Genomic DNA, 25187 nt, shown 5'->3' with positions numbered 1-25187 from the left:
TAAAGATTTAGCCTATCAAATGTGATATGTATTTCAAACGGCGAACTGTCAGTGTGTGCACACTCGTTTTGTAAAAAACTCAAAACGGTCAAAGCAATCGAACAATTATTTGAGCGAGTGCTAAACGCTATATTAAACAATTTAATTGAAAGCAACAAGCGCTGCATGCTTACTCACATTATATAAATGTAGCCATGGAGTCTATTACTTTCGGAGTTCTAACAAGTAAGCCATATTCAAATATTCGGTCGGCCGCATTCACAATTCGATTGCGATTACAGTTAGTGACACCTGTTACCATGAGCCGGCTAAGGATCGTAGTGGTCGCCGTTTGATGGCACTAATTGGCGAATCCTTTGACAACTCACAGGTGATAGCTGCCGTATTACCCGACGAGCGTGATCTGATACAGCGCGAACTGCGCAAATGGATTGATCGGGATGATGTGCGCGTCATAATTACCACCGGAGGCACGGGCTTTGCTCCGCGTGACGTCACACCTGAGGCGACTAAACCACTGCTCGACAAGGACTGCAATCAATTGACCTTGGCTATCGCCTTGACCTCTTTGAAAAAAACAAAATTTGCTGCCTTATCACGGGGTGTTTGTGGAATAGCCGGCAACACGCTCGTGCTGAACTTTCCGGGCAGCGAGAAGGCCGTGGTTGAATGCTTCGAGGCGGTACGCGAACTGCTGCCACACGCCCTCCATTTGATTGGCAACAATGTGGAGCTCGTGGCGCGCACGCACGCCGAGGTACAGGGCACAGCTCAAAGTGAGGCTGCAGTGCCTTCGCTTGTAAAGCGTGATCATGTCTGTCCGCACAAGACGGGCGCTGGCGACGACGTCGATCGCAATTCGCCGTTTCCCATGGTGCCCGTCCATCAGGCACTGGACACAATACTGACCGTGGTACAACGCAACAACGAGAGCAATCAAGAGATGGACCAGCTGCGCTCACCAGTCAATATACCTCCTTTTCGGGCGTCCATCAAAGACGGCTATGCAATGAAATCAACTGGCTTTTCGGGTACCAAGCGAGTCGTGGATTGCATTGCTGCCGGTGATAAGGTCAAGCCAATCTATATACATCACTGATTGCCTATTAACTGCTTTAATTCAACTGCAGGTCAATGAGCATCCGTTGCAGGAGGATGAATGCTTCAAGATCAATACGGGAGCGCCGGTGCCGACGCACGCGGACTGCGTTGTCCAGGTGGAGGACACTCGACTGTTGCAGCGCGACAAATATGGTGAAGAGAGTCTTGTTGACATACTGGTCGAACCAAAAGCCGGTCTAGACATACGGTAAGAGCCAAGTTAATCCAATTTTGTCTGGGTATATTCATTCGATTCCATTTCTTGTAGTCCCATTGGCCACGACATGCGTAAGGGCGACAAAGTGTTTCCAGCTGCTGACTATTCGCCCGTTGTCTACAAATCTTTGCTGGCCTCCGTTGGCATTAAGCAGCGGCAGCGCAAGCCCAAAGTGGGCATCATCTCAACCGGCAGCGAGCTGCTGGCACCCCACCAGCCGGCAGTGGCTGGCAAAATTTATGATTCGAATACGACAATGCTGGAGGAGCTGTTGCTTTACTTTGGCTTTGATTGCAGGCAGAAGTTGGTGCTGGGCGACGAGTGGGTGATCATAGCTATATGGATCATATAGACCAACACACTAATTAAATCACCTTACAGCTTGGCCGGCATCAAGATGTCTCTGTCCGCACTGATTGATACCGTGGACTTTGTCATTTGCACCGGTGGCGTATCTATGGGCGACAAGGACTACATCAAGCCAGTGCTGGAGGAGCTAAATTTCAAATTGCATTTCGGGCGCGTCAACATGAAGCCCGGGTTGGTCACGATTGCAATCACGATGTTGACTTATCTCATTAGCTAACTGAATTCTTGCATCTGCAGCAAACCGATGACCTTTGCCAGCAGAGGAAACAAATACTTCTTCGGGCTGCCCGGGAATCCGGTGTCCGCCTTTGTCACATTCCATCTGTTCGCCTTGCCCGCTATCCGCTGGGCTGATGGCTGGGAGCGTGCCAAATGCCCCCTGCCCATAATCAATATCTCAGTAAGTGTAAAACCCGCTACTGAAGCATGTGCAATTCTGAAACTTATTTACTATGCTCTTATATGTATATATATATATTTTTTTAAGTAGATTAGCTAATGCCCTTCAACTATGACAGATGATAGGAATCGATCAATCAATTCATATATGTATATATGTGTATATATATATATATATATATATATATGTATATATATATAATGACGCGGCAACGTAATCTCTTTAGAGCCTCTTCCAAAATGTGATAAGAAACACTTCAAAAGGCACTTTAAATATTTAAACTTTTATTTTAGTTTGGTTTTGTTATCGCGTCAATGCGTTAAAATCATAAAGACATACGCGCTTATGTGGCAAACTAAGCTAAAATTTAGATTAGGTGCGCCTAGATATGACGTTATTATAGATAAATGTTGCTGATAAGTTGACATAAACTGAACTCGCTTAGCAAATCATGCTCGAAATAATTTATCTTGGTAATTTGGCTTATCTTTATACCATCCCCAACTGATTTATGTTGATCAGCTGCTATTAAATACATGTATATTATATTCTACTCTAATGCAATGTCTTGAATGGATTTGATCAGCTTAGCCTTAGAGACCTTTGTTGATGAATTGCAGTTATTCCAACTGCAACTGCATCATGTTTAAGCCCAAGGCTTGACAACAGTCTAATATAGTGTCCATTAATTCCTTTGCAGCTGCTCAATGATGCCATCGATTTGGATAGCCGTCCTGAATATATGCGCGCCTCGGTGACCAGCATCAATGGCAAGCTCCATGCCAGCGTCAATGGGGATCAGGTAAAATCGAAATATTATCGAAGAGAAACGAAAAATGTAAACTCATTGAGAAAACTATTACAGATCAGTAGCCGATTGCAGAGCATTGTTGGTGCGGATGTGCTTATTCACCTCCCAGGACGCACAGCTGAGAAGCCGCAGGCGCATGCTGGAGAGATCTACAGTGCCTCCGTGCTGCGTTACGATTTCATTTCCCGATACGAATAGAAGCCGTCGACGGCAGTCGTTGAAAGACAATAAAACTCAAATAAATGTTTACAAATTTTAGACACACATATACATATATATATATTTGCACAAACATATGTATATATAAATGTATGTTTGCATATAGTACATATATAGATATATATTTATATATAAATCATTAAACTATATAGATTCACAAAATGTAAACAAATCGTCAATTTATATGTATCAATATATATATATATGTATATATATGTATGTGTATATATATATTTATATATCTTTATATAAAAAAGGGCACAAAAAAATATTAAATATATAAACATTAAAAAAATGTTAAAACAGTTGGGCGTATATAGATTATAGATAATTGAATACAATGTTAAACGAAGTTTGTGTGAGTGTGTATTGGTGTGTGTGTGTGTAGCTGCTGTGTGTGTGTGTATTTTATACGTATGTACAGAAAAAGTATTGCATAAGTATATGTATAAGCTGCGATCCATGCCCAAATTGACACATCTGTAGCTCCATCAAATCGTCCTCCCTCTCCTCTCTCTCTCTCTCTGTTTTATTCGCTCTCTCTTTAACTCTGTCTCCTCATCTGTCTAGACGGACTGCGTGGCGGCCTCACTGCTGGCTCGATGTAGACGCAGCGAGGAGCGGCATGGCAACGTGAATTGATACTTGTTATGGGAGAGCAGCGCGTAACGCTGCTGCGGCACATAATCCCAGAGCGCTCGCTCGATCATCTGCAAGGCGCTGGAGCTGAGCACATCGGCCGTGTACTGTGTGGGTGCGCCCGGGCACTGCGACATGGCTGGCAGATGAAACAGAAGAAAAACAGAGTCATGCGAGTCATGATTGGGTCAGCGGCTTCTACTTACTCTGCGCCACGGGCGCCTTGTAGAGCGACTCGGCGGTCATGCCGCAGGTGTCCAGGGCAACGATGCTGACGCCATATGGCTGCAGCTCCTTGCGCAGCTCCTCGGCACACTTTTCGACGGCGACGCGTGATGCATTGAATGCGACGAGGCCATCGCCGCCCATGCTGCCCCCGGCACTGCTGCCGCCCAGGTAGAGGAGGCGGCCGCGTGTCGGCCGCAGCAGGCCCACAAAGGCCTTGGCCACGCGCAGCGTGCCCAGAATGTTCGTCTTCAGCATCTGCTCCCACTGCTGCCCATCCTGGGACTCGACGCGTCCGCGGTACACGCTGCCGCTGGTGTTGATGACCGCCGCAATGCCGCGCTCGTTCGCATTCAGGTGGGCGCCCATCGCAATGGTCGCCTCGCGCAGCACATCCTCCCGGGTGACGTCCAGCCGCATGGGTATAATCGTGCCACTGATGGGCTCCTCGCTATACTCCCGTATCTTCATCCAGCCGCAGAGCAGTTTGGCGGGCAGCGAATCGCGCGCCTCCTTCATGCCGGCAAAGACGCGGCAGCCCTTGTTCGCCAGATACGTGCACAGCTGCAGGCCCAGCGCCGTGTCGGCGCTCGTCACCAGCACCACGCGGCTGGCGGGCACCTCGCCGTGCCCCACCTGGCTCTCCTCGCGCACCTTGCATATCAAATAGATCAACAGCGCGCCGGCTATCGAGAAGAGCGCCAGCAGCTGGAAGGCCAATACCAACATGGTCATTGGCTCCATTATGACATTGCTGCAAGTGAAGAAGAGAGAAGAGTATATTAGAATAAGTGCTGTCTCGCTCGCGCTTACTCTACGTGTCAAGGAACTGTCAGAGTATTGACTGATTCTATGCATTCAATTGGAGTTGGCTTCAATTTATAATGACAATTGATATACTTATGCATGTATATACGATATATATCTTTATCTTTATTATAGAATATCCTGATTCTAACTTTTTCCTGCCTCATCTATTCAATTGCTTCGATTAATATTGGCTCTGGCTGCATTCCAGTCCAGTGCATTGCTCTGGATTTTGCAAAAGACTAGCACATATAACATACATACATACATACCTATGTATATCATATTATATGACATGATATCTTAGCCCATAGATATATAATATCTAAAAATAAACTCGAACTGCAGCCAAGCGATGGTGCTTCGGTTGTAACTGGCCAACTTCACTATATATCTTCAGATACTTATCTATGTATATATGTATATGTATATGCATAGATATCTGAATGTATGTATGTATGTATGTATATAGTTGGCGCATTTTCACTTTAATTAGACGTTGAGCTATGTGCAACGACGACAACAACAACAACAACAACAACAGCAAACGCATCAAGTTACATCTAAGACAAACGACGATATTTTTTTTCTTTCTTTTCTTTTAAATTTCTATTTTATGTTTATACCCTGTATGCATGGGCCAATGGGTTAGGCTGTCAGATGCAGACAGAAAAAAAAAAAAGATATATACGTATATACATATGTATATAATATATATAAGTATATAAAAAAAAAGTGGAGCACAACTATTACCACTACTATTACTACCATTTCCAATACTACTATTTCTACATCTGTCTATATGTATGTAAATATGTTTATTGGCTAACAAAGAGTTAGCAATAAACACATTAATTTAATATATATGTATAGAGTATATATCCCTGAGTTTCTTTATAAACAAGTGCAAATAATAAATCGATAAATATCGATATGCTTGCTAATCTCTTCCCGAATGTTCCCAGATCTTATAGCATTGTTACAGAGTATTGCCTAGTCTGGCTCGATTCTCTATATATGTATGTATCTTTATATATATCATCCTAATCTGTTTTTATCGCCGTTTTATGCAGCTGTTGGCTTTTGCTTCACTTTTGATTCGCTTAATTATTGCGCGTTTTTCTTCCAATTTTTTACAATTTACGACGCTCCCTCGTCGACATGGTCATAGACATGGCTGACTCGCCTCCCACTCCACACCTTCCCGACCGCCACCTACAACTACAGCGCCTTCCCTTCCCCTCCCCTCCCCTCACTCAACCAAGTCGTAGTGCTGCACAGCAAAACGTCTTCACTTGAAAACTAAAAGTTACAGACCATATAGGGGCTAGGCAAGTGTGTGTGTGTATGCGAGTGTGTGTGTGTGTGTGTGTCTGTTGCTATAGACGACATATGGACGCCAGCGCCCACAGTTGGTCTGCGCACGTAGTTAGCGATGCGTGTCCAGCCCCAAAGCCCAAAATGTTTCGTGCATTTGGCAATAATAAATGTTGTCTACGTGCTGCGCTCCCTCTCTTTCTCTCGCACACTCTCTCTCTCTCTCTCTCGCTCTCTCTGTCTGTCCGTCTTTCTTTGCATTTCACTGCACGCGTCACAAAAAACGCTGTCCGCTGCATAGCTCATTTATCCAGCTCAAAGTAAAAGTTATAGTGGCCCTTTCGAAACCTTCGCTCCAGGGCTACCAAGAAAAGCCCTAAACTATCCTAAACTAAACAGATCTTCAGATACAGCTAGATCTGCCTATCTCTCTCTCTCTCTCTCTACTAAACTAAACAGATCTTCAGCTACAGCTAGATCTGCCTATCTCTCTCTCTCTCTCTCCTAAACTAAACAGATCTTCAGCTACAGCTGACTCTGCCCATCTCCCTCTCCCTCTCTCTCTCTCTCTCTCTCTAGCTCTACCATTGCAGCACTTTCTTCCTCCTCCTCCTCCTCTTGCGCTGCAGTTTAACTGAATCCCAAATGCAACGCATCGCAGCTTTTGACTTTGATTTCGTTGACATGCGGAAATGGCTGTTGCCATATTTGTTTTTGCCACACTGTGCGTGAAACTGGCCGCACAGTGGCATTAAGCACGCATCCGCCTACGTTTGCCGTTACGCAATTAAATAACAATTATATGCACACACATGCACGCATTCATGGTGCATACGTCTCCTGCCCCACCCCACTCACCCCGCCTCCATGCCCGCCCACTTGTAATGCAGCCAAAAATAATATAGCCAAACAAGACGAAGAAATCTCTTCCGCATGAAAACAAAGACGAGCCTTAAGCCCTGTTGTCACATGCATACATACATATGTATATAAAAACATACATTTATATATATTTATATGCATTTATTTTATACAGTACATGTCTTTAGGTATCTCTCTATGCCATATCACATCTTGAAATTAGAAATATTCGATATTTAGCTTAGAAATGAATCTCCATAACTTTGGTATTTATCGATTGAGCTCCAAATGTTTCATGTTTGTCAAAAAAGTAAATGAAGTTCGTATATCAAATCAATTTCAATTTGGTTAGCTTTACGATCTGCATGCCTCCGTTAGGACAAATATTCGATCCACTGCGAGTTCGAGGAACGTTTTGTTATATCAAAAATCGCTTACTTAAAGTTTCAACTTATTATTGTAGCATAATATAGTATCATAATATAATATAATGTAGTAGTACATAATATGTAAACATGGCTCTGGCAGAGAAACCATTCGCTGGAGAGCAAACCCATTGGAATAAAAAATTGATTTTTGTATATGGAAAGCTGAAAATCTTGAATAAGGAAACCCGCTCTCTAATAACATATCTTTGTTATTATGTTCTCTTAATGGATCATATTAAATATCATGTATAATAATGGTATATCAAGTATATATATGAAATGATTCAGAACTCGTAACATTGTATCATGTATAATAATGGCAAATCTAGTATATATATGAAATGATTCAGAATTCGTAACTTTTATTTTGCTCTCTAAGATCTCTGACCTTTATATACATACATATGTATATCTGCTGCTTAATAATATGTTGGTAAATGGAAAGGTTTGTGGAATACGAATTCAGATGCGCTTTGCTTTGGCATATGTAACTGCTTCAACCAAGACTTCCTTCCGTCTTGTGGTTTCGCTATAATAAAAAATGCAGCTAGCTGCTGGTCAAATGCAGAGCTGAACGCTCAGTTGCTGGCCCAGTTCTGATTTGTGGCCAATTGCGAGCAACGGCAACTTTTGGCCAACTGATCGTTAGCATAGCATTGCATAAGCCAGATTGCATCAGGCTGGCTTGATTGCTGCTCATGTCAACTGGAATTGGTTCTAGTCGATGCGAGCTGACAGCTCAGCATGTTGCTAATTAAGCTGCCGTTGCAGTGCACTTGCCAATTCACAGTGGTTAATTGTTAATTGTGAATGCATTGAGTTTATTCAATTATGCGCGATTGCTTGTCCATTGAACTTGCCAGGCTCAACTAGCCTAACAGCGGTCAGTCAATCAGTCAGTCAGTCAGTCAACCTGTGTGTCTCTGGCAGCCATAATTAAACAAAATAGCTCTGCATTTCAGATACAAGTACATATATATGTATATATAATTGGCTTGCACAGATCTCACCGTGAATGGGGCTTGTCAATTATGGCCAGCAATTCATATGCTGAGAGATATGCGAGCACAGTCAAGAGATAACACAAATTAGACGTGACATTCAGCGGCTGTAAAACCTTCATTCACATTGCATAACGATAACTGGGCAGAGAGTTTAGCGGGCAGTTAATTTAACTGGAAGCCAACAGTAGCGGCTAAGCTCGTGTTAAGCTCATTCAGCTCAATTAAGCCAATTGCCAACATTCTTGGCATCTTCTGGTCATATCGAGCCAACGCTTGTCAAGCGCCTGTTAAGTAATTCACCTACTCAGCAATTCAGCTAGTCAGCAATTCAGCCAGGCAGTAATGCAGCAATTAAACAAGTGTTTTCTTTCGCATTCTACAAATGATGCGCATTAAGTGACGTTATATGCTTGACCACATCATTTCAGACAAGTCTGACAGGCACATCTTGTTCATTTGACAGGCTGTTAAAGCCTTACAAGCCAGTTTAACATGCAGTTTTGTTGTGTCTAAGTGCCTGTTAATTGTCCAAGTGTTGGCATTCATTTATGCATAGACTTTTGATTGCTCAATTGTTGTAAATATTTAACAGCTAGCTATAGTTATACCAGGCAATTTAACATGCAGTTATTTGCTTCTATTTATTGTTCAGCTAATTCTGAATGCCCGAAGAACTTAACACTCACTTATTCAGTGGCTCTTCATTGTCTGGCAAAGCCAAAGAAAATGAAGTCTTTTCAAATTGTATAATGCGAGTATTTCATATATGATCAAAGACATATATTCACATAATCGAAGCTGTTTGTACAATTGGTAAGCTCTCCTTTCTTCCCCAACTGCTTCTGCTTCTCCATTTAATTTTTATGTAAATCTGAACAAAAATCAGAGGCTTATTGTTATACGAACAGATGGGATCATTGTCTGTGCGACTCCCTGCAGATAACGAGGTCTAGAGAAACAGAAAGAGGGAGATATATATTGAAAGAGAAAGATACATTACAGATAGATCAGATACAGATACAGATACAGATACAGATACAGATACAGATACAGATACAGATACAGATACAGATACAGATACAGATACAGATACAGATACAGATACAGATACAGATAATACAGATACAGATACAGATACAGATACAGATACAGATACAGATACAGATACAGATACAGATACAGATACAGATACAGATACAGATACAGATACAGATACAGATACAGATACAGATACAGATACAGATACAGATACAGATACAGATACAGATACAGATACAGATACAGATACAGATACAGATACAGATACAGATACAGATACAGATACAGATACAGATACAGATACAGATACAGATACAGATACAGATACAGATACAGATACAGATACAGATACAGATACAGATACAGATACAGATACAGATACAGATACAGATACAGATACAGATACAGATACAGATACAGATACAGATACAGATACACAGATACAGATACAGATACAGATACAGATACAGATACAGATACAGATACAGATACAGATACAGATACAGATACAGATACAGATACAGATACAGATACAGATACAGATACAGATACAGATACAGATACAGATACAGATACAGATACAGATACAGATACAGCAAATGAAGCTACGTCACTCCTCGTGCTTCTGTTTCTATTTATAAATCATGCCTAGAATAATGAGCCTCAGATATACATACATACATAGAAGTCGAAAATGTAGTGAGCGTGAGTCAAGTGCGCATGGAGACTTGACTCTGTGCTTGGGCAGTTCAAGTGTAGCTTTTAATCACTTTGTAGCCGAGCTAATTTCATCTGACGATGCCTCATAAACAAAATGAGATACAAATGTGAGTGAGTTGAGTCAAGGGGGCTTTGGTTAATGTACCATACGTGGTCCACATATAGCTATAGAGCTGTCAATATGATGTAGCATAAATAGAACAAATATATATGTGCATATATGGAATAGAGCAGTCAGCGCTTTTTCGACTAAAAAAAGATACTTTTCAGAAAATATTTGTTTATATCTATTCGGCATAGGCGTATATCTCTATATCTATCTATAGTTGCTTATAGTTAGTTGAGTAATAGATACAATTGTATTTGCAGATACATTGTTTCAACCATATATCTATCTATCTTGATCTAGCTGTGAGCTAAACAAATATGGGTTAAAAACAATTCTCAATCAGTTGCTCTTGCCCTAATTCCCCATATGTCTCTCTCTCTCTCTTTCCATTTCTCGCCCTTCTCCTGACTTCCACTTTGATTGATTTACATTCAATCATTTATCAACAGCTTTCTAAGAAGTTTCAAGTTGGTAATTGAATTTATCTTATCTTCATCTCTCTCTCTCTCTGTCTCTCTCCTTCTTTCTCTCTCTTTGAATCCCTATCTCAGTCTGGCTCTCGCTTTTTCGCATAGCCGTAATTTCGATATCTTGAATCGCATTTTGTTGTTGCTGCTTTTGCGTCTTGTCCTAATCGTGCATTAGTCAGAAAGTTTGCCAAAGTCGTGTTTGGTTTTGTTTTGCTTTGCTGTTTATTTTTCTTATTTTTATGGCTTCATGGCAGCCATGTTGTGCAGGGTGTGTTACACACACCGAGACACCGGCAGCGCGACAGGTGTGTGTGTGTGTGTGTGTGTGTGTGTGCATACCTATAAAATATGTTAATTGCGACATTTGCTGATTTGTTGTGGCTATTTCAGCAGCAGCAGCAGCACAATTGTTGCTATTGTTGTTGCTATTGTTGTTGTTGTTGTTGCTATTGTTGTTGTTGTTGTTGTTGTTTTAACATTCAAGCTAAATATGTCAGCCTTGTCTCGCATCCATAACCAACCAATCCATCCATCCATCCACAATCCATATCCATATTCATACTCATATTCATATTCATATTCATATTCATATTCATATTTATATTTATATTCATATTCATATTCATATGTCCAGCTGCATTTCGCTCTCTCATGCTAATGCCTCTTGTCTTATTAATCATAATATTGCGCATACGCAGCGTATTGCGGCTTTCACAGAGGCGTTTTATTTTTAGACCAAGCGAATCGATTATGATGATGATCATGAGGCTGATGATGATGATGATGCTGACGCGACGCTGGTGATAAATTAAAGTCTCATTAGACGCAACGCAGAAAAACTTCATAGCTGTCTCAACTGGGCGCAAGTCACACAATATACCCTGTAATTTGAGTGAGTGTCTAGGCAATGGCTCAATCAGCCCCAGATACATCATCTCAATGGAAGTACTCAGTCACAATCTGATTCCTGCCAGACCTTAAGCCAATTTCAAAATCCATCTAAACTTCGTTAGCTTTTTGGCTCTGCTTCTTATATAAGCGCCAATCTATCTGCAGCAAGTTAATCTAATAATTTCAACGGACTCAAATTGAAAACGTATTTCCACATTTTGTTTTTTGCCACTTTAATAACTTTTTTTTTTCTGTAGCCATGCTTTGAAATTCCATTGAATAATGGGCCAAATAGCGAAAATTGTTCGTTAAGTGTGCAAAAAAAAAAAAAAATGATTAAAAAATAAAAACAACAAAGAAAACAAAAGCAACTTGTGGAAAGTGAAAAATCAACACTCGGCGAACCAGCGCGAATTGCAATTGCATTTTGTGGTTTCTTCTCTTTCCACGAAGTTGGCTAATTGCTTTAATTAAAGAATCGATGGAAATGAAAACAGAGAAAAAAAATATGAGCGAAATATGAAACTCAAGTAGCCCAATTAATTTGTACCTCGAATTTCGAGCAGCGAAACCAGAAAACAGAAACAAAGTCATGAAGCTAAGTGTTTGTGAGTGTGAATGAGAGTGTGAGTGGGAGGGGGGCATAGCTAACAGATACCCTGTAGGGAGGAAGAGAGAGAGAGGGAGAGAGGGAGGAGGGAAGAGGAGGGAAAGAGAACGAATCGAGAATGATAGAGTGGAGAGAAAAGGGAGAAAATGAAAGGAATAGAGAAAGTTAAGATAAAAGAAAGAGAGGAAGAAGAAAAGAAGAGTGAAATAAAAGAGAGTGAAATAGACAGAGTTAGACAGAGAGAGAATGAGGTATAGAGGGAGAGAGGAATAATGAGAACCAGAGAAAGAGAGAGAAATAGACAGACTTATAGAGAGAGAGAGAGAATGAGGTATGGAAGGACAGAGGAAGAATGAGAACCAGAGAAAGAGAGGGAAATAGACAGACTTATAGAGAGAGAGAGAGAATGAGATATAGTAGGACAGAGGAAGAATGATAAGTAGAGAAGCAGAGAGAGAGAGAGAGAGAAAGTCAGAGAATTAGAGCTAAAGAGGCAGAGAGAAAATGAGAAAGAGGAAAATAGATAGAGAGAGAAGGAAAGAAATTTCAAGAAACAGAGAGAAGAAGATTAAGGGAGAAACACGAAGAGAGAAAGCACAAGAAAAGGAAAAAGAAAGCGATACGGAAAGAGAGATAGACAAGAATATGAGATATTAAGGAAAAATAGAGACAAAAATGATAAATTCGTATGAAATCGAATGGGAAACACTTTTCGTAATCAATTACATGATCTATTGTTGCCTTTGCTCAATGCCAGATCATCAGCCTATTTTACGCTAATGCGAGTGGAATTTCTACTGCCAGTCACTCGAGAAGGCTTACGCAGTCTGATGAAACAGCCAACAAGTCAAGCAAACAAAGTTACATTCATGTAAACACTCAACCAGGCATACCCCTTAGTTCTGATCGTGCTACAGGGTATGCCAAACAGGTGCCAATGAGTCGCATTCAAGTGAAGCTCTCGACCAGTTGCCAGCAAAAAAAAAACATACATATATGTAAATATGTATGCATATCTATGTATACATTCAGGTATATGTATGTGTATGTGCTTGGAGGTGTGTATAAGTAGTACAAGTATCTTTCGTAGTCGCATAACTCAGCGTATTTGATTTTGTTGCTGTTTATTTTGTGTTTTGTTTTTGAGCTTCGGGCTCGTTTGGTGATTTCTTTCTGTTTAACACATTTTGGGCACGCATCGCCAGCAGTCGCCAGCGACTGTGCGAGTGTGCTAATTTGGCGCAGCCTTCCCTACCGTCCCCGGGCACCCTCTCTGGCTTGCCCAACGCCTTCTGGAACACCTTCAAATCAATTGCGGTGACCCAATTATTGAATCTCGCATCCAAAAGATGTTTCCAGATACAGAAAACTGAAAACAAGGTGAAAATATGCTAAACATTTTTGAAATTTTGGCTAATGGCAATCAGTTACACTCTCTCTCTCTCTCTCTCTCTCTCTCTCTCTCTCTCGCGCTGTCGCTCTTTGGCTCATTGCGTAGGTGGCTTAATGTTATGCATTTCAATATAGTTTCCAGTTTTGCCATTTGCTTCTCCTTCCCTTTCTCTGTGTACTCCCATTTTGGTTTCTGTCTAAGGCTTAAGTTGTCACGTCGTCTCAGGGTTTTCGATTCCTACGATCCCCCAATGAAATCGTGACGAAATGCAATAGTTTCATTCGCACAACATAGTCAATAAATTGAATTACTAAAATATGTAGGTAAAATGATAGTGCTAATAGTAATATTAATACTATTGCTAATGCTAATGCTAATGCCAATGTTAAGCCAATGCTAATGCTAATGCTAATGATAATGCTAATGCTCATGTTCATGTTCATGCTAATGCTAATGCTAATGCTAATGCTAATGCTAATGCTAATTCTAATGCTAATGCTAATACTAATGCTAATAATAATGCCAATGCTAATAATAATAATAATGGTAATGCCAATGCCAATGCTAATAATAATGATAATGGTAATGGTAATGCCAATGCTATTGCTAATGCTAATGCTATTGCTAATGCTAATGCTAATGCTAATGCTTATGATTATGGGGATGGCAAGGCTAATGCTAATGCCTATGCTTATGATAATATCAATCCGAATGCCAATGCTAATGCGAATACAAACACTAATGCCAATCCTAATACTAATACTAATACTGACATACATATGTACCAAAACGAATATTATTACCAATACTATTATCAATATTAATATCAATACTAATTTTAAAACCAATACTAATACTAACATCAATATTAATGCTAATACTAATAACAATACCAATACTATGACTAATACTAATACCAATAGTAATACTATTAGCAATACCAACACTAATACTAATACTATGTATTTTCCTTTTAGTTTCAACATTTTCCATTTGTTATGATAAGCTTTGCTTGATAAATATGTCAAATGAAATGCCATTGCAATGTACATTCCATGCTGTTAACTATCAAAATATATAACAATGATGATAATGATGATATTGACAGTGCCAATGTGAATGATGATGCTGCTGCTGCAGCTGCTGATGATGACGCTGCTTTCTGTTTACATGATGCCCCAAACAAACTAACCAACAACATCATCATTGCCATGATCATCATGATCATGGGCAATAAACACTCAGCAATTTTCACCAGGTTCGCTGAACTCTTCAATTCGTTTACACACACACAACAGCAACAACAACAACAAAGCTTGCGTCTGCGTTGTCTTCGCTGTCAAAAGAAAAAAAAAAACTGAAAAGTTGACTGTAATAGTCCCACCCACAATTCATAACTCTAGACCATATGTACGTATATAGTATACATGTATATATCTATGCAAATGTTCAGTTTTAACCTTGTAATGCATCAGCATTTTCAAGTTCATGTAAAGCCCATTAAGAACGTCGAGCGAATGCCTGTTATCAACTCAACGAGCTAATGCTCTCTATGATAAGCTGCAGATGTAAGGAGATATTTTCTCCGTTTCTCTCAGACTGTAAGCCTTAAGCAGAGCTTGTCAAACTGTGCTCACAATTTTCAGAGATCTGAGGAAGTTCTTCAATAAATTGAATTCTTTCAAACTTCATCAAATTCATAGGCAAATCACATATTTTATATATTCATAAAGTAGTTCATAAGCCTATATACATATATCCCCAGACACTCCTCAGATCAAGATTAAGACTTGGTCTATATCTACTCGTTAACATTCTGTAACATTACTGTAGAGTATAGAGCTAATGCGCTTTTCTTTCTTGTCAGCGTCTCCGAAGATTAGATCATTCGTGAGGTGAGGCAAGCGCGGGCGTTGACGATGACAGCACAACGGGGCGTATGACAAATGTGAAAAGATCCAAGACTCGAGATGACAGCTGTCAGTTGACTTATGCCAGGCACTGTCTAGAAACTCTGAGTCGCGCTGTCTGACATTGGCTTAATCAAATCGTCACATAGATCTATGTAGAGCAATTGCTAGGAATGTCAAGCTCAACATAACGGTTAGATAATCTTAAATGTTTGAGGAGAAATTGTAAAGAAAATTGAAAATGAAAAAAAAAAATAAGATGAGCTCGGGGGAATGTGTATGGGAAGGCTGTTTTATATTGGCTGAATTTGAAGATTTAAGAGATGCTGATAAAAATATAGATGGTATCTTTGAGATACTTTCCCTTTATAACTTGTGTAACTTCTTAACTGGATTCTGTATAGAATCAGCAAATCTTCAATTTCAACTTCAATTCCATATACTACTACTAGTAGTTGGTAGGCAAATGCAATATGGATCCATCCTAAGAGAGACTTGATTATATATCCGTTTTTAAAGATATATAAATTATACACAATTTTACTACACCCTTTGATAGACGGTTAGTATATTTAGTACACAAAAAAAAAAAAAAAAACAAAAAAAATAGAATTAAAATTACATAGAATAGAATTAAGATTATCTATCTCTTCTATCTATCTATCTCTTCTATCTATCTCTCTTACCTATCTTTTCTAGTATGTATATGTATAATCAGGCCAATACGAATCTATATCTATGCAACAACTGCATCTATTTACTCGCTGCATTTCCCCATTTTAGCTGCTATTTTTGCAGTTAATACGATTTAGTATTTATATTTGATAATTTAATCAACTTATGCTTAACAATTATGATAGACTGTACACAAACATATACATACATACGTATATACATAGCTATAGCCATACAATCGCATTTCGCGCATACGTCACAGCGCATCGCATTGCATCGCATTATAATAATCGCATATGGAATTCGATGAGGTAATATTTCGCGGCTTCTCTGCGCGTCTCATGGGCCCCCATAGATCTACAATTTTCACACGCTTTTGTCTATTTCCCTCTCTCTCTCTCTCTCTCTCTCTCTCTCTCTCTCTCTCTGTCTGTCTTTTTTTTTCGTAGTTTTTATAAGCCATTCAAGTGGATATTTGATTTAGGGCCGTGTTTTATTGGCCAACTTTGCTGTTGACTGATTTTTTTTATTTTCATTTTTATTATTTTTATATTATTATTATTTAGTTTAGTTGTTGTTGTGTTTTACACATTATATTTTTTTTTTTGGTCGCTTATCTTAACCGTTTTGTCAATTTGTTGTTTTCTTTGATTTTGATGGGCCGCTTTATCGCCCATTACCAGATAGATTACCGCATTTCCTACGCCTGCCGGCGCTTTCTCATGTTAATGAATCTCTTCTCATTATGCAAACTGTCGATCAACTTTCTGTGGACCACACACAGGCACACAATTACCCACTCACACACATATGCGCTGCTTTTATAGACTTCAGGTTCAGAATGTGTGTTTCTGCCGCTAGGTGTCGCATTTATCGCTTCTCTAATATTCAAATCGACAAATGTTAAATATGAATGAGTAGCTCAATGAAGAATTTTATATTTTATAGATATCTATATAGGTATATGTCGATAGGTAAATGCAATATGGATCCATCCTATGAGAGACATTATAATATAACCGTTTTTAAAGATATGTAAATTATACACAATTTTACTACACGCTTTGATAGACGGTTAGTATATTTAATAGACCCACATACATATGTACATACCCAATTGATATATATATTCTTAATATTTCATTATATTTATATTTCGACTAGTTTTCTTATATATCCCTCAGTCTACCCATCTCTACAAATGTATTCACCTCTCTATACAATACCTCCCTCAACCTCTAGGGCTCTAGACCATGGCTCATTCAGTTGATTATATGATGATATCTATGCAGATCAATTGATATTCTCATATTCTGTCAACAACTTCTGTAAGTAGATCATTCCTAACAACTTCCATCGCCCCTCTCGCCATTCTTATAACGAATTCTCACACCCAATTCATTTTGCAACTTATTTCGATTGCTCAATCGTAAAATTCTGCATTTCATTTCGAAATTGACCATAAAGCACACACACACACACTCTCACACATTACGATGGAAAAAAGCGTGTGCAAATTGAATTGTGTACCAATTATAATTGCTATTTCGATTGTTTTTCATTTTCATTTGCAGTTTTATTATTCTCGACTTTAGTTTTCTTCTTCTTTCTGCAGTTGCAGTTGAAAAACTTAACGCTCGATTCAGCGCTCAAATTGCTTTGTGCCACTTTCAAGTTGCATTTGGTTTTTCTTCGACTGCTTCTTCTTTTTCTTTTGCTGCTACTGCTTGTGCTTCTTCTTATTCACTACTTCAACTTCTGTCAGCTATTGTTTTTTTCTTTTTTTGTTTTCTTTGAAACTGGCAATTTAAAATGGGCGAATAGGGTGTATGAGCTCAGTTTCGCGAATCACCCAACACACTTTTCAAGGAACCATCAAATTTCGAGCTCGAAATCAATGTGAAACGTTCAAGAACTATAGCTATTCGAATTCTTACTTTATGTATGTATATTGTGATTTCGAAAAATGATGCTGTTCGAACTCTTTAACAGTTCGAAAATAACACGAAAATTGCCTTATATATCATTTAAATTTAAAAATTAAAATTGATAATCATTTTTAAGCATCAGAATTGTTGTTTTATTTCGAAAATGTTCCATTTATTCCTCGTATAATTAAAGGTCGTCAGAGTGCCGTAGGGTTTTCGAACTTAAGATCTTTTCGTTCCTATCAATAACTTTTGTATTAGACTAGACTTACTTTAAATCAATATCAATAGCTTTTGTATTAGACTAGACTTTTTTTAAATATATATTTTAATTTACAAATATGAATGTGTTCGAACTCTTTAATTATTCGGACTTAAAATTGATGGTATAAAAATAAAACATTTTTTGGCATTGAAATTATATTTTTATTTAGAAAATGCTCCATTTATTCCTCGTATAATTAAAGGTCGTCATAGTGCCGTGAGGCTTACGAAATTAAGATCTTGTCGTCCCTATCAATAACTTTTGTATTAGACTAGACTTATTTTAAATATATTTTAATTTACAAAAAATGAGTCTGTTCGAACTTTTTAATAATTCGAACTTAAAATTGATGGTATAAAAAATAAACATTTTTAAGCATCGAAATTATATTTTTATTTAAAAAATGCTCCATTTATTCCTCGTAGAAATGAATGATGTCAGAATGCCGTCAGGTTTTCGAACCTAAGATCTTTTCGTTCCTATCAATAGCTTTTGTATTAGACTACTACTGGGTAACTTCTAGTCGATAGCATCCACTTGCCTGCCGCTTCCATTTGTATTATTGTAAGACATCAATTGCTTTAAGCAATCAGTTCACAATGAGCTGCCAAATTGCATTGAGACAGGTGCGCAACTCGAGCGCTTTGTAGGGCATTGCTGCGAGAAGTGGCTCGATAAGACCCGATATGCTGGCTGGATATATGCACCTGTGCATACACATACATACATTTGTATGTATATGTGCTATAGAATAGAAGTTTTTAAAAATGTCACGAATGTCACGTTCGGCGAGCATAAGAATACGAATGGATTAGCATTACCACGCGATAAAATTCTATTGAACTGACCAAAGTTCTCAATAGAGAATAATATAGTATATTTGGAGTATGTGGTGCAAATGCTGGCATTGTTAGTCGGGTGTACTCCATCTCTGTGCAGGGGTGACAACTGCTCTATTTATTTCTGATGGGCTCATTGAGATAATACTTGGCATGGTAGGTCACATGCCGAGAGATGATCTTGCTCAAGGCTGCAATCGATTGCCTATGGCACTGTACACCCGCTGATATTGATCTTAAGCTCTTGCTCCACGCTGAGTATTTCGGAGCTATACAAGTTTAGGGAACTGCCTTTCAAATGGATCAACACCATAGAAGATCTCCATCTGCTTCGTCTCCTACCGCATCTACTGCCTTGCCAGTGGCGCATGCGTGCCAAAAGCAAATCAAAATAGATCTATACATACTATATACACTTCAACACATACATATATCTTTATAGACAGTATAAAAAACACTTTCAAAAACCATTGCAAATTTGTTTTAACAATCAAAATTTTTGTATTGTTTTATTTTTATTACTTTAATTGCATTTTGTTTTTAGTTTTCCTCTTCTTCTTCGTCTGCTTCTTCACTTTTTTGGTAGCTGCCAAAGTCGAAGCCTGTCAGGAATTTTAATTGAGCTTTTTGTTTCTATTTTGATCGTTTTTTCATACCCTTGCGCTTGGATGGATGGCTTGTAAATGTGTCACGACTGTTAGAGGTCTTTTGCGACATCATTTGGTGACTGCATACGTAAATAGAGTTAAGGTAAAGATCTACAGAGATATATGTATGAGTAGAGAGAAAAAACTATAGAGCAAGAGGGATGGAAAGGACTGCAGATAAGGGCAAGCGAGAGAGGGTAACAGAAAACTAGAGCCAAAGAGAGGGAGAGAGAGAGAGAGTGAGAGAGAGAGAGAGAGAGAGGGAGAGAGAAAGAGAGAGAGAGTGAGAGAGAGAGAGAGAGAGAGAGAGATAGGGAGAGATAGAGATAGAAAGAGAACGAAGCAGAAGTAGAAGAAGAGAGAGCGAGAGACAGAGAAAGAGAGAGAGAGAGAGATTTATAAATCTAGATGAATATAGCCATATAGATTGATCTCTATATATATGAATAGAAAGTTCTATAGGCAGACAGATGTATTGTAACGTTAGCTGGATAGATTTTTAGAGGAAGATTAAATAAAAAAGTAAAAAAATTCAGCTAGCTCTCTGTATTACACTATATATATTCCATAACTGTATATTATTAAAGGGTATTCAACTTTTTGCAACGCTAACGTTTATTACTTATTGTTTTATCATTGCTTTCGGCATTTTGGTTTTTCGATTTCCATTTCAATGCGAATAGACAAATCAATTTTCATTTATTGTTGTTTATCATTTTTATGGACTGCGACTAAAATGTTTAAAAATAACTTGGCGAATTCGATGCCAATACCAAATCCAATCCAATTGCGATTCCGATTCCGGGGGAACTGCAGCTGGGGGCAGTCACTCGAGCGTCCTATTTGGGATTGTTGTAGTTGTAGTTGTAGTTGTTGTTGTTGTTGTCGTAGTCGCTTTCCGCCAATTATGGATACTGAGTCGTCGTCGTCGTCGTCGTCTATTTGAAATTTCACTTTTTTTTCAAAACAATTTTTTTTTTATTTATTTTGTTTCGTATATTTGTTTTGTACTCGTTTGAACTCTTGAAAGAGAGACACAAAAGAGTTGGAGTTGGAGTTGGACTTGGCCGCTTGGCATTTGGAGCGCAAGTGCAGCTGGCAGAGGGCTGGCAACGGAGCAAGTGCATGGGAATGGGAATGAAATGGAATGGAATGGGTATGGGTATGGGTATGGGATGATTTGCAATAAACTGGCTAATAGCCAGATTTGCAGCAACAACATGAGCAGCTCCAGCATGTTGGCCAGCCAAGCAGACACAAGTTATAATTAATGCTTCGCTTTCACCTCTTTCAATTGTCGAATACTTAGGAGCACTTAGTGCTGACTTATCAACAGCAACAATAACAACAACAACTAGAAGAAGAAGATGAAGTAGAAGAAGCAGAGTAGCAGACTCTCAAGGATTTTGGTATGTGTGTTGATCAACACTGGCTAATTGCTGTGCGGCGGATCTACAACGGCAGTAGGTCAGCGCTGAGTGTGCTTTAAGACTTGGCTCTTTTATACAGGGGCTTGACTTGACAGCACTTTTTTTTATCTTACAACTAACTGGTAGTTGCGCATCTTTCCATAAATTATCATTAGCCAACACTGGTTTGTGCATCATTATGAATTAAGCTACTCAATACTTCATAGCTTTAAATCAGCATGCAATCGATATACAAATTGAATCTGGAATAGACTCTAACATTGGCATTTACCAACACTGTCAGCTCAGCAGACTGGTCTTTCCTTTCGTCTACAATTACAATTTGACAAGCACTGGGCTGCCAATGCCTTAATACTTTTTTTCGTTAACCAACACTGCCCCATTCCGATTCAAGCTAAGCTGCTATTTGACACAGTCTCAGCTTTACCAAGAACTTAATTTAATGTGTTAGTAGGGTATTATTAATTTTTCTGTTAAACAGCTTTAATTATTAGGCTGTGTTATACAACACTAATAGCTGTGTTGTCAGCTATAAATGAATGTAAAAATTCATCCATGTTATATATGGATATATATCATTTCATTTCGTTGCGTTTCTCTCTTGCTTTCCATTGTTAACCAACACTAGCTATCTAGTTAATAAGTACTTAACAACACTTGCAATCTGGCTTTACGCTTTTTGAATGAACTACTCTAATTGGGCTGGCCTTGCCTCTCATTTGGGGCCCACCTCCGGGTGGTCGCCACTAAGTGGCCTGAACCCGCTCGCCCCACACCTCTACAGCTACCCAATTACAATTTCTGTTATTAGTATTGTTGTTGTTATTTGTTATTTGGCCAAAAACCTGTCGATTCGCCAGAATGAAGCCAGAGACACGCAAAACAGATTGAGATATAGCAGTGAGACAAGCCCATAGACAGAGACATAGACAAGTGTATCTATGTATGTATGTATGTATATGCATATGGATATTTTTGGTATTTTATGTGGCAGTGTGTGTGTGTGTGTGTGTGTGTGTGCCTGTCTTTCAGTTTGCCATAGTCAAGATTGTCTATTTGTTAAGCTATCTCGCATGTTTGAGCAATGACCTCAACTGTTTGTTTATTGTTTTTTTCTTCTCTGCTATTTTTTTTTTTTATTTTTGTCGTCGTCTCGTTCGTGCGTGGAATTTCTTTAGAGATCTTAAGTTGCGGCTTGTCTTGTAAGTGTCAAAAAAAAAAAAAAAGACAGAAAAAAATATGTGCACAGCAACAACAACAACAACAACATCGGCAACAACTCAATGTTCGCTTCGCTTAAGATCAAAGTTCAGCTTGCAATGCTGCACATCAACGTGTTTCAATTTCAATTTCAATTCAGTTTCGCATTGCATTCAATTGGCATCGAGTGCTAGACTAAGCAACCATCAAATGTTGGTCAAGTGTTTCTCTTTCTCTCTCTCTCTCTCTCCCGCTCTCTCTTTCCATCTTTTGCGCTGACCTTTTAAAAACGCATTTAAACATATATCAGTTGATACCCTGTAAGCAATTTATTAAAGGTTATTCGATCATCGTAAATTGCGTAGCTATTTTGCGCTCAATATTATCTATAAGCTTAACTTTAAGTTGTCAATTGATTAACTTTATTTATTTCATCGAGCGTAAATTGAATTTTGAATAACAATTGAATTGAAACTGCAATGAATTGAATACAAATTGAATTGAATTTTGGCTAAAGTCAAATTGAATTGAAATGAGATTTGATTGGATTTAAATTAAACTGAAATCGAGCTAAAAAATCACTTAAATAGAACTGAAACTATATTGAATTTTAAGACTAGTAAAATTGTACTGAGATTGAAAACTCAAAGACTTAAATAAAAATTAGAGTTCAAATCAGTAACTAAAACTTGGTTAACGAATGGGATTATGAGAGGCCTATAATATGTACGATGTATGATAGTATGCCTGACTTCCACTGGAAAAAAATGAAACATGAAATAATATGACATTATACAAAGTCTAGTAAGTATTATTTTCATTCAAATAAGGTATGTATTTATAGAGCAATACTGTTATTTTCAACAGCTGAAGTCGAGTTAGAGCAGTCCGTCTGTTCGTATACATGAATATGTCAAGAAACTTCAACTTTCTGTTTCTACTATAGAAAATGATCGAGTTTTGTTCCTTTTCAATTGAACGATAACAATAGGGTATTGAAGTAATTCTTTTCAATTTTATGAGACGGCAAAAAATCCGAAACGCGCAGTTTCACTCTCTTTAGACATGTCGAAGTATTCCCTCAGCAGATGAGCTTGGTTAGGGTATATTCTAGTCGTACACAGCCGATTGCAGTTTATTCTTTATTGTATAGTATATGCTATAATCATTGTCTGTGTGTATGTGTGTGTGTGTGTGTGTTGGCCAAGCTCTTTAAAACAAGAACTGTCAAAAAGAATGTGTTTTGCTTTTGTTTTGCTTTGCTTGTCTTTATTTATGTTTTTCTCTTGCCTTTTTTCTTAACACAAATTCATTTGCATACGCATACAACAGGTATTTCTGTTGTTGTTGTTGCTGCTAAAGTTAAGATTGATGATTTTAAGCGATTTGGCACGAGCGAGACGCATGGTTTTTTTTTTTTGAGGCCGCTTTTCTGGCATTCCACATTCAACTTCCCCATCGCCCATTCCCCTGCTGCGCCCCCTGCTCCCCCCACCCCACTGAAGTTACCATAAAATCGCTCGTGTGATTCTTTTGCATATGAATGCGCATAGAGTTGGAGGGGGGTAGGGGGGAGTTGTCTACTTAGCTTACAACATTGGGACCCCCCGCGTGCGCCTCTACGGCGTGAATCTTGCAGACATTATCTCATTTGGTTATCTCATCTCGAGTGAACAACAGCAGAAACAAATTAATAAATAAAGCTGATTCGGCACACATTACGAAATGCAGTTATGCGTTAATGAACTGTTGTTGATGCGATTAGTAATCGACTTATCGATAAGTTTTGCATGACTGCGCAGAGCGCCGTCTATCGAATCGAGTTTTGAAAGCCCAGCTACAATTTGACATTGAAACGAACTTTGAAGGCAGGAAGAAGAGCAGGAGGCGCAGAGTGGGTGGGGCCTTAACTTAGACTAGACTATAATAAACTAAATATACTATATATATATGAATATATGTATATTATAATATCTTACCCTTGATTAGTTTCGCGTGCCGCAAGTGAAGATCAAATTGGATTCCTTGATATTTGTTTTTGGTCTCGCTCCGTTTAGCAGCAATTAATATATATGTAGGTATGTATTAGAAACAACTCTATAATATAGGCAAAAGAAATAAACGAATTTCGAATTTTATGGCCGAGCAAGACAATAACACAAACAACACACATGCACAGAGACACACAGAAAAAAAAATTAATATGTAAATCTTCAATATATTTAAATTGATGGCCAAAAAAAAAAAACAAAAAAAAAAAATAGGAAATCAAAAGCAAATTTCTTGCTTTAGGTTTAACGAAAAAAAAAAATCAACCAAAAACAAAATGAACCAAAACAAAAACAAAAATTAATGGCAACAAAATCACATTAAAACGGTCTTTGGGTATATTTTTGTATTTGGAATGCGCCCGCCTTCGGTTTCGGTTTGGGCAGCGACTTGCATCGGTTTCTGTTTCAATTTCGATTTCAGTTTCGGTTTCGGTTTGTGGCTGCGATGGCTCTTTACCAAATTTCACGCACAGTTTCGCACAGCGGGCACACAGACTCGTTTCTCGAATTGGAATTCGAATTCGAATTTCGTTTGCTCAGGCAAGCGGTTCAAGACGTCGACTTGGCGCGTTCAGCTCGTACCGAAGACTGTCTGTGTGCTTAAGCCGCTGCC

The 25187-nt window shown here is 38.7% G+C and overlaps 2 protein-coding genes across 3 annotated transcripts; one reads left to right on the top strand and one right to left on the bottom strand.

Annotated features, from left to right (window-relative positions):
- Window positions 1–43: 43 nt before the first annotated feature.
- Window positions 44–3359, top strand: cin (Molybdenum cofactor synthesis protein cinnamon). The gene is made up of 8 exons (XM_018109371.3): window positions 44–225; window positions 282–1072; window positions 1131–1309; window positions 1370–1639; window positions 1700–1858; window positions 1925–2087; window positions 2788–2889; window positions 2953–3359. Exons 1-8 carry the CDS (start codon window positions 195–197, stop codon window positions 3094–3096), a joined length of 1839 nt encoding a protein of 612 aa, XP_017964860.1. The 5' UTR covers window positions 44–194; the 3' UTR covers window positions 3097–3359.
- On the bottom strand, window positions 3329–25187 carry LOC108656998 (D-beta-hydroxybutyrate dehydrogenase, mitochondrial). Of its 2 annotated transcripts, none has more exons than XM_089263727.1 (4): window positions 25046–25187; window positions 24503–24620; window positions 3963–4735; window positions 3329–3895 (listed from the first exon to the last, which is right to left on the bottom strand). In XM_089263727.1, exons 3-4 carry the CDS (start codon window positions 4723–4725, stop codon window positions 3684–3686), a joined length of 975 nt encoding a protein of 324 aa, XP_089119853.1. In that variant the 5' UTR covers window positions 4726–4735; window positions 24503–24620; window positions 25046–25187; the 3' UTR covers window positions 3329–3683. The 2 variants fall into 2 exon arrangements, with proteins under 2 accessions (XP_089119853.1, XP_089119852.1); XM_089263726.1 differs by having other exon boundaries at window positions 25032–25186.

The sequence above is a fragment of the Drosophila navojoa genome, chromosome X (assembly GCF_054131105.1).
Source record: "Drosophila navojoa isolate 15081-1374.11 chromosome X, UAZ_NAV_1.0, whole genome shotgun sequence".
NCBI classification, from domain to species: Eukaryota; Metazoa; Arthropoda; class Insecta; order Diptera; family Drosophilidae; genus Drosophila; species Drosophila navojoa.
This window is presented reverse-complemented; position numbering and strand designations above follow the sequence as displayed.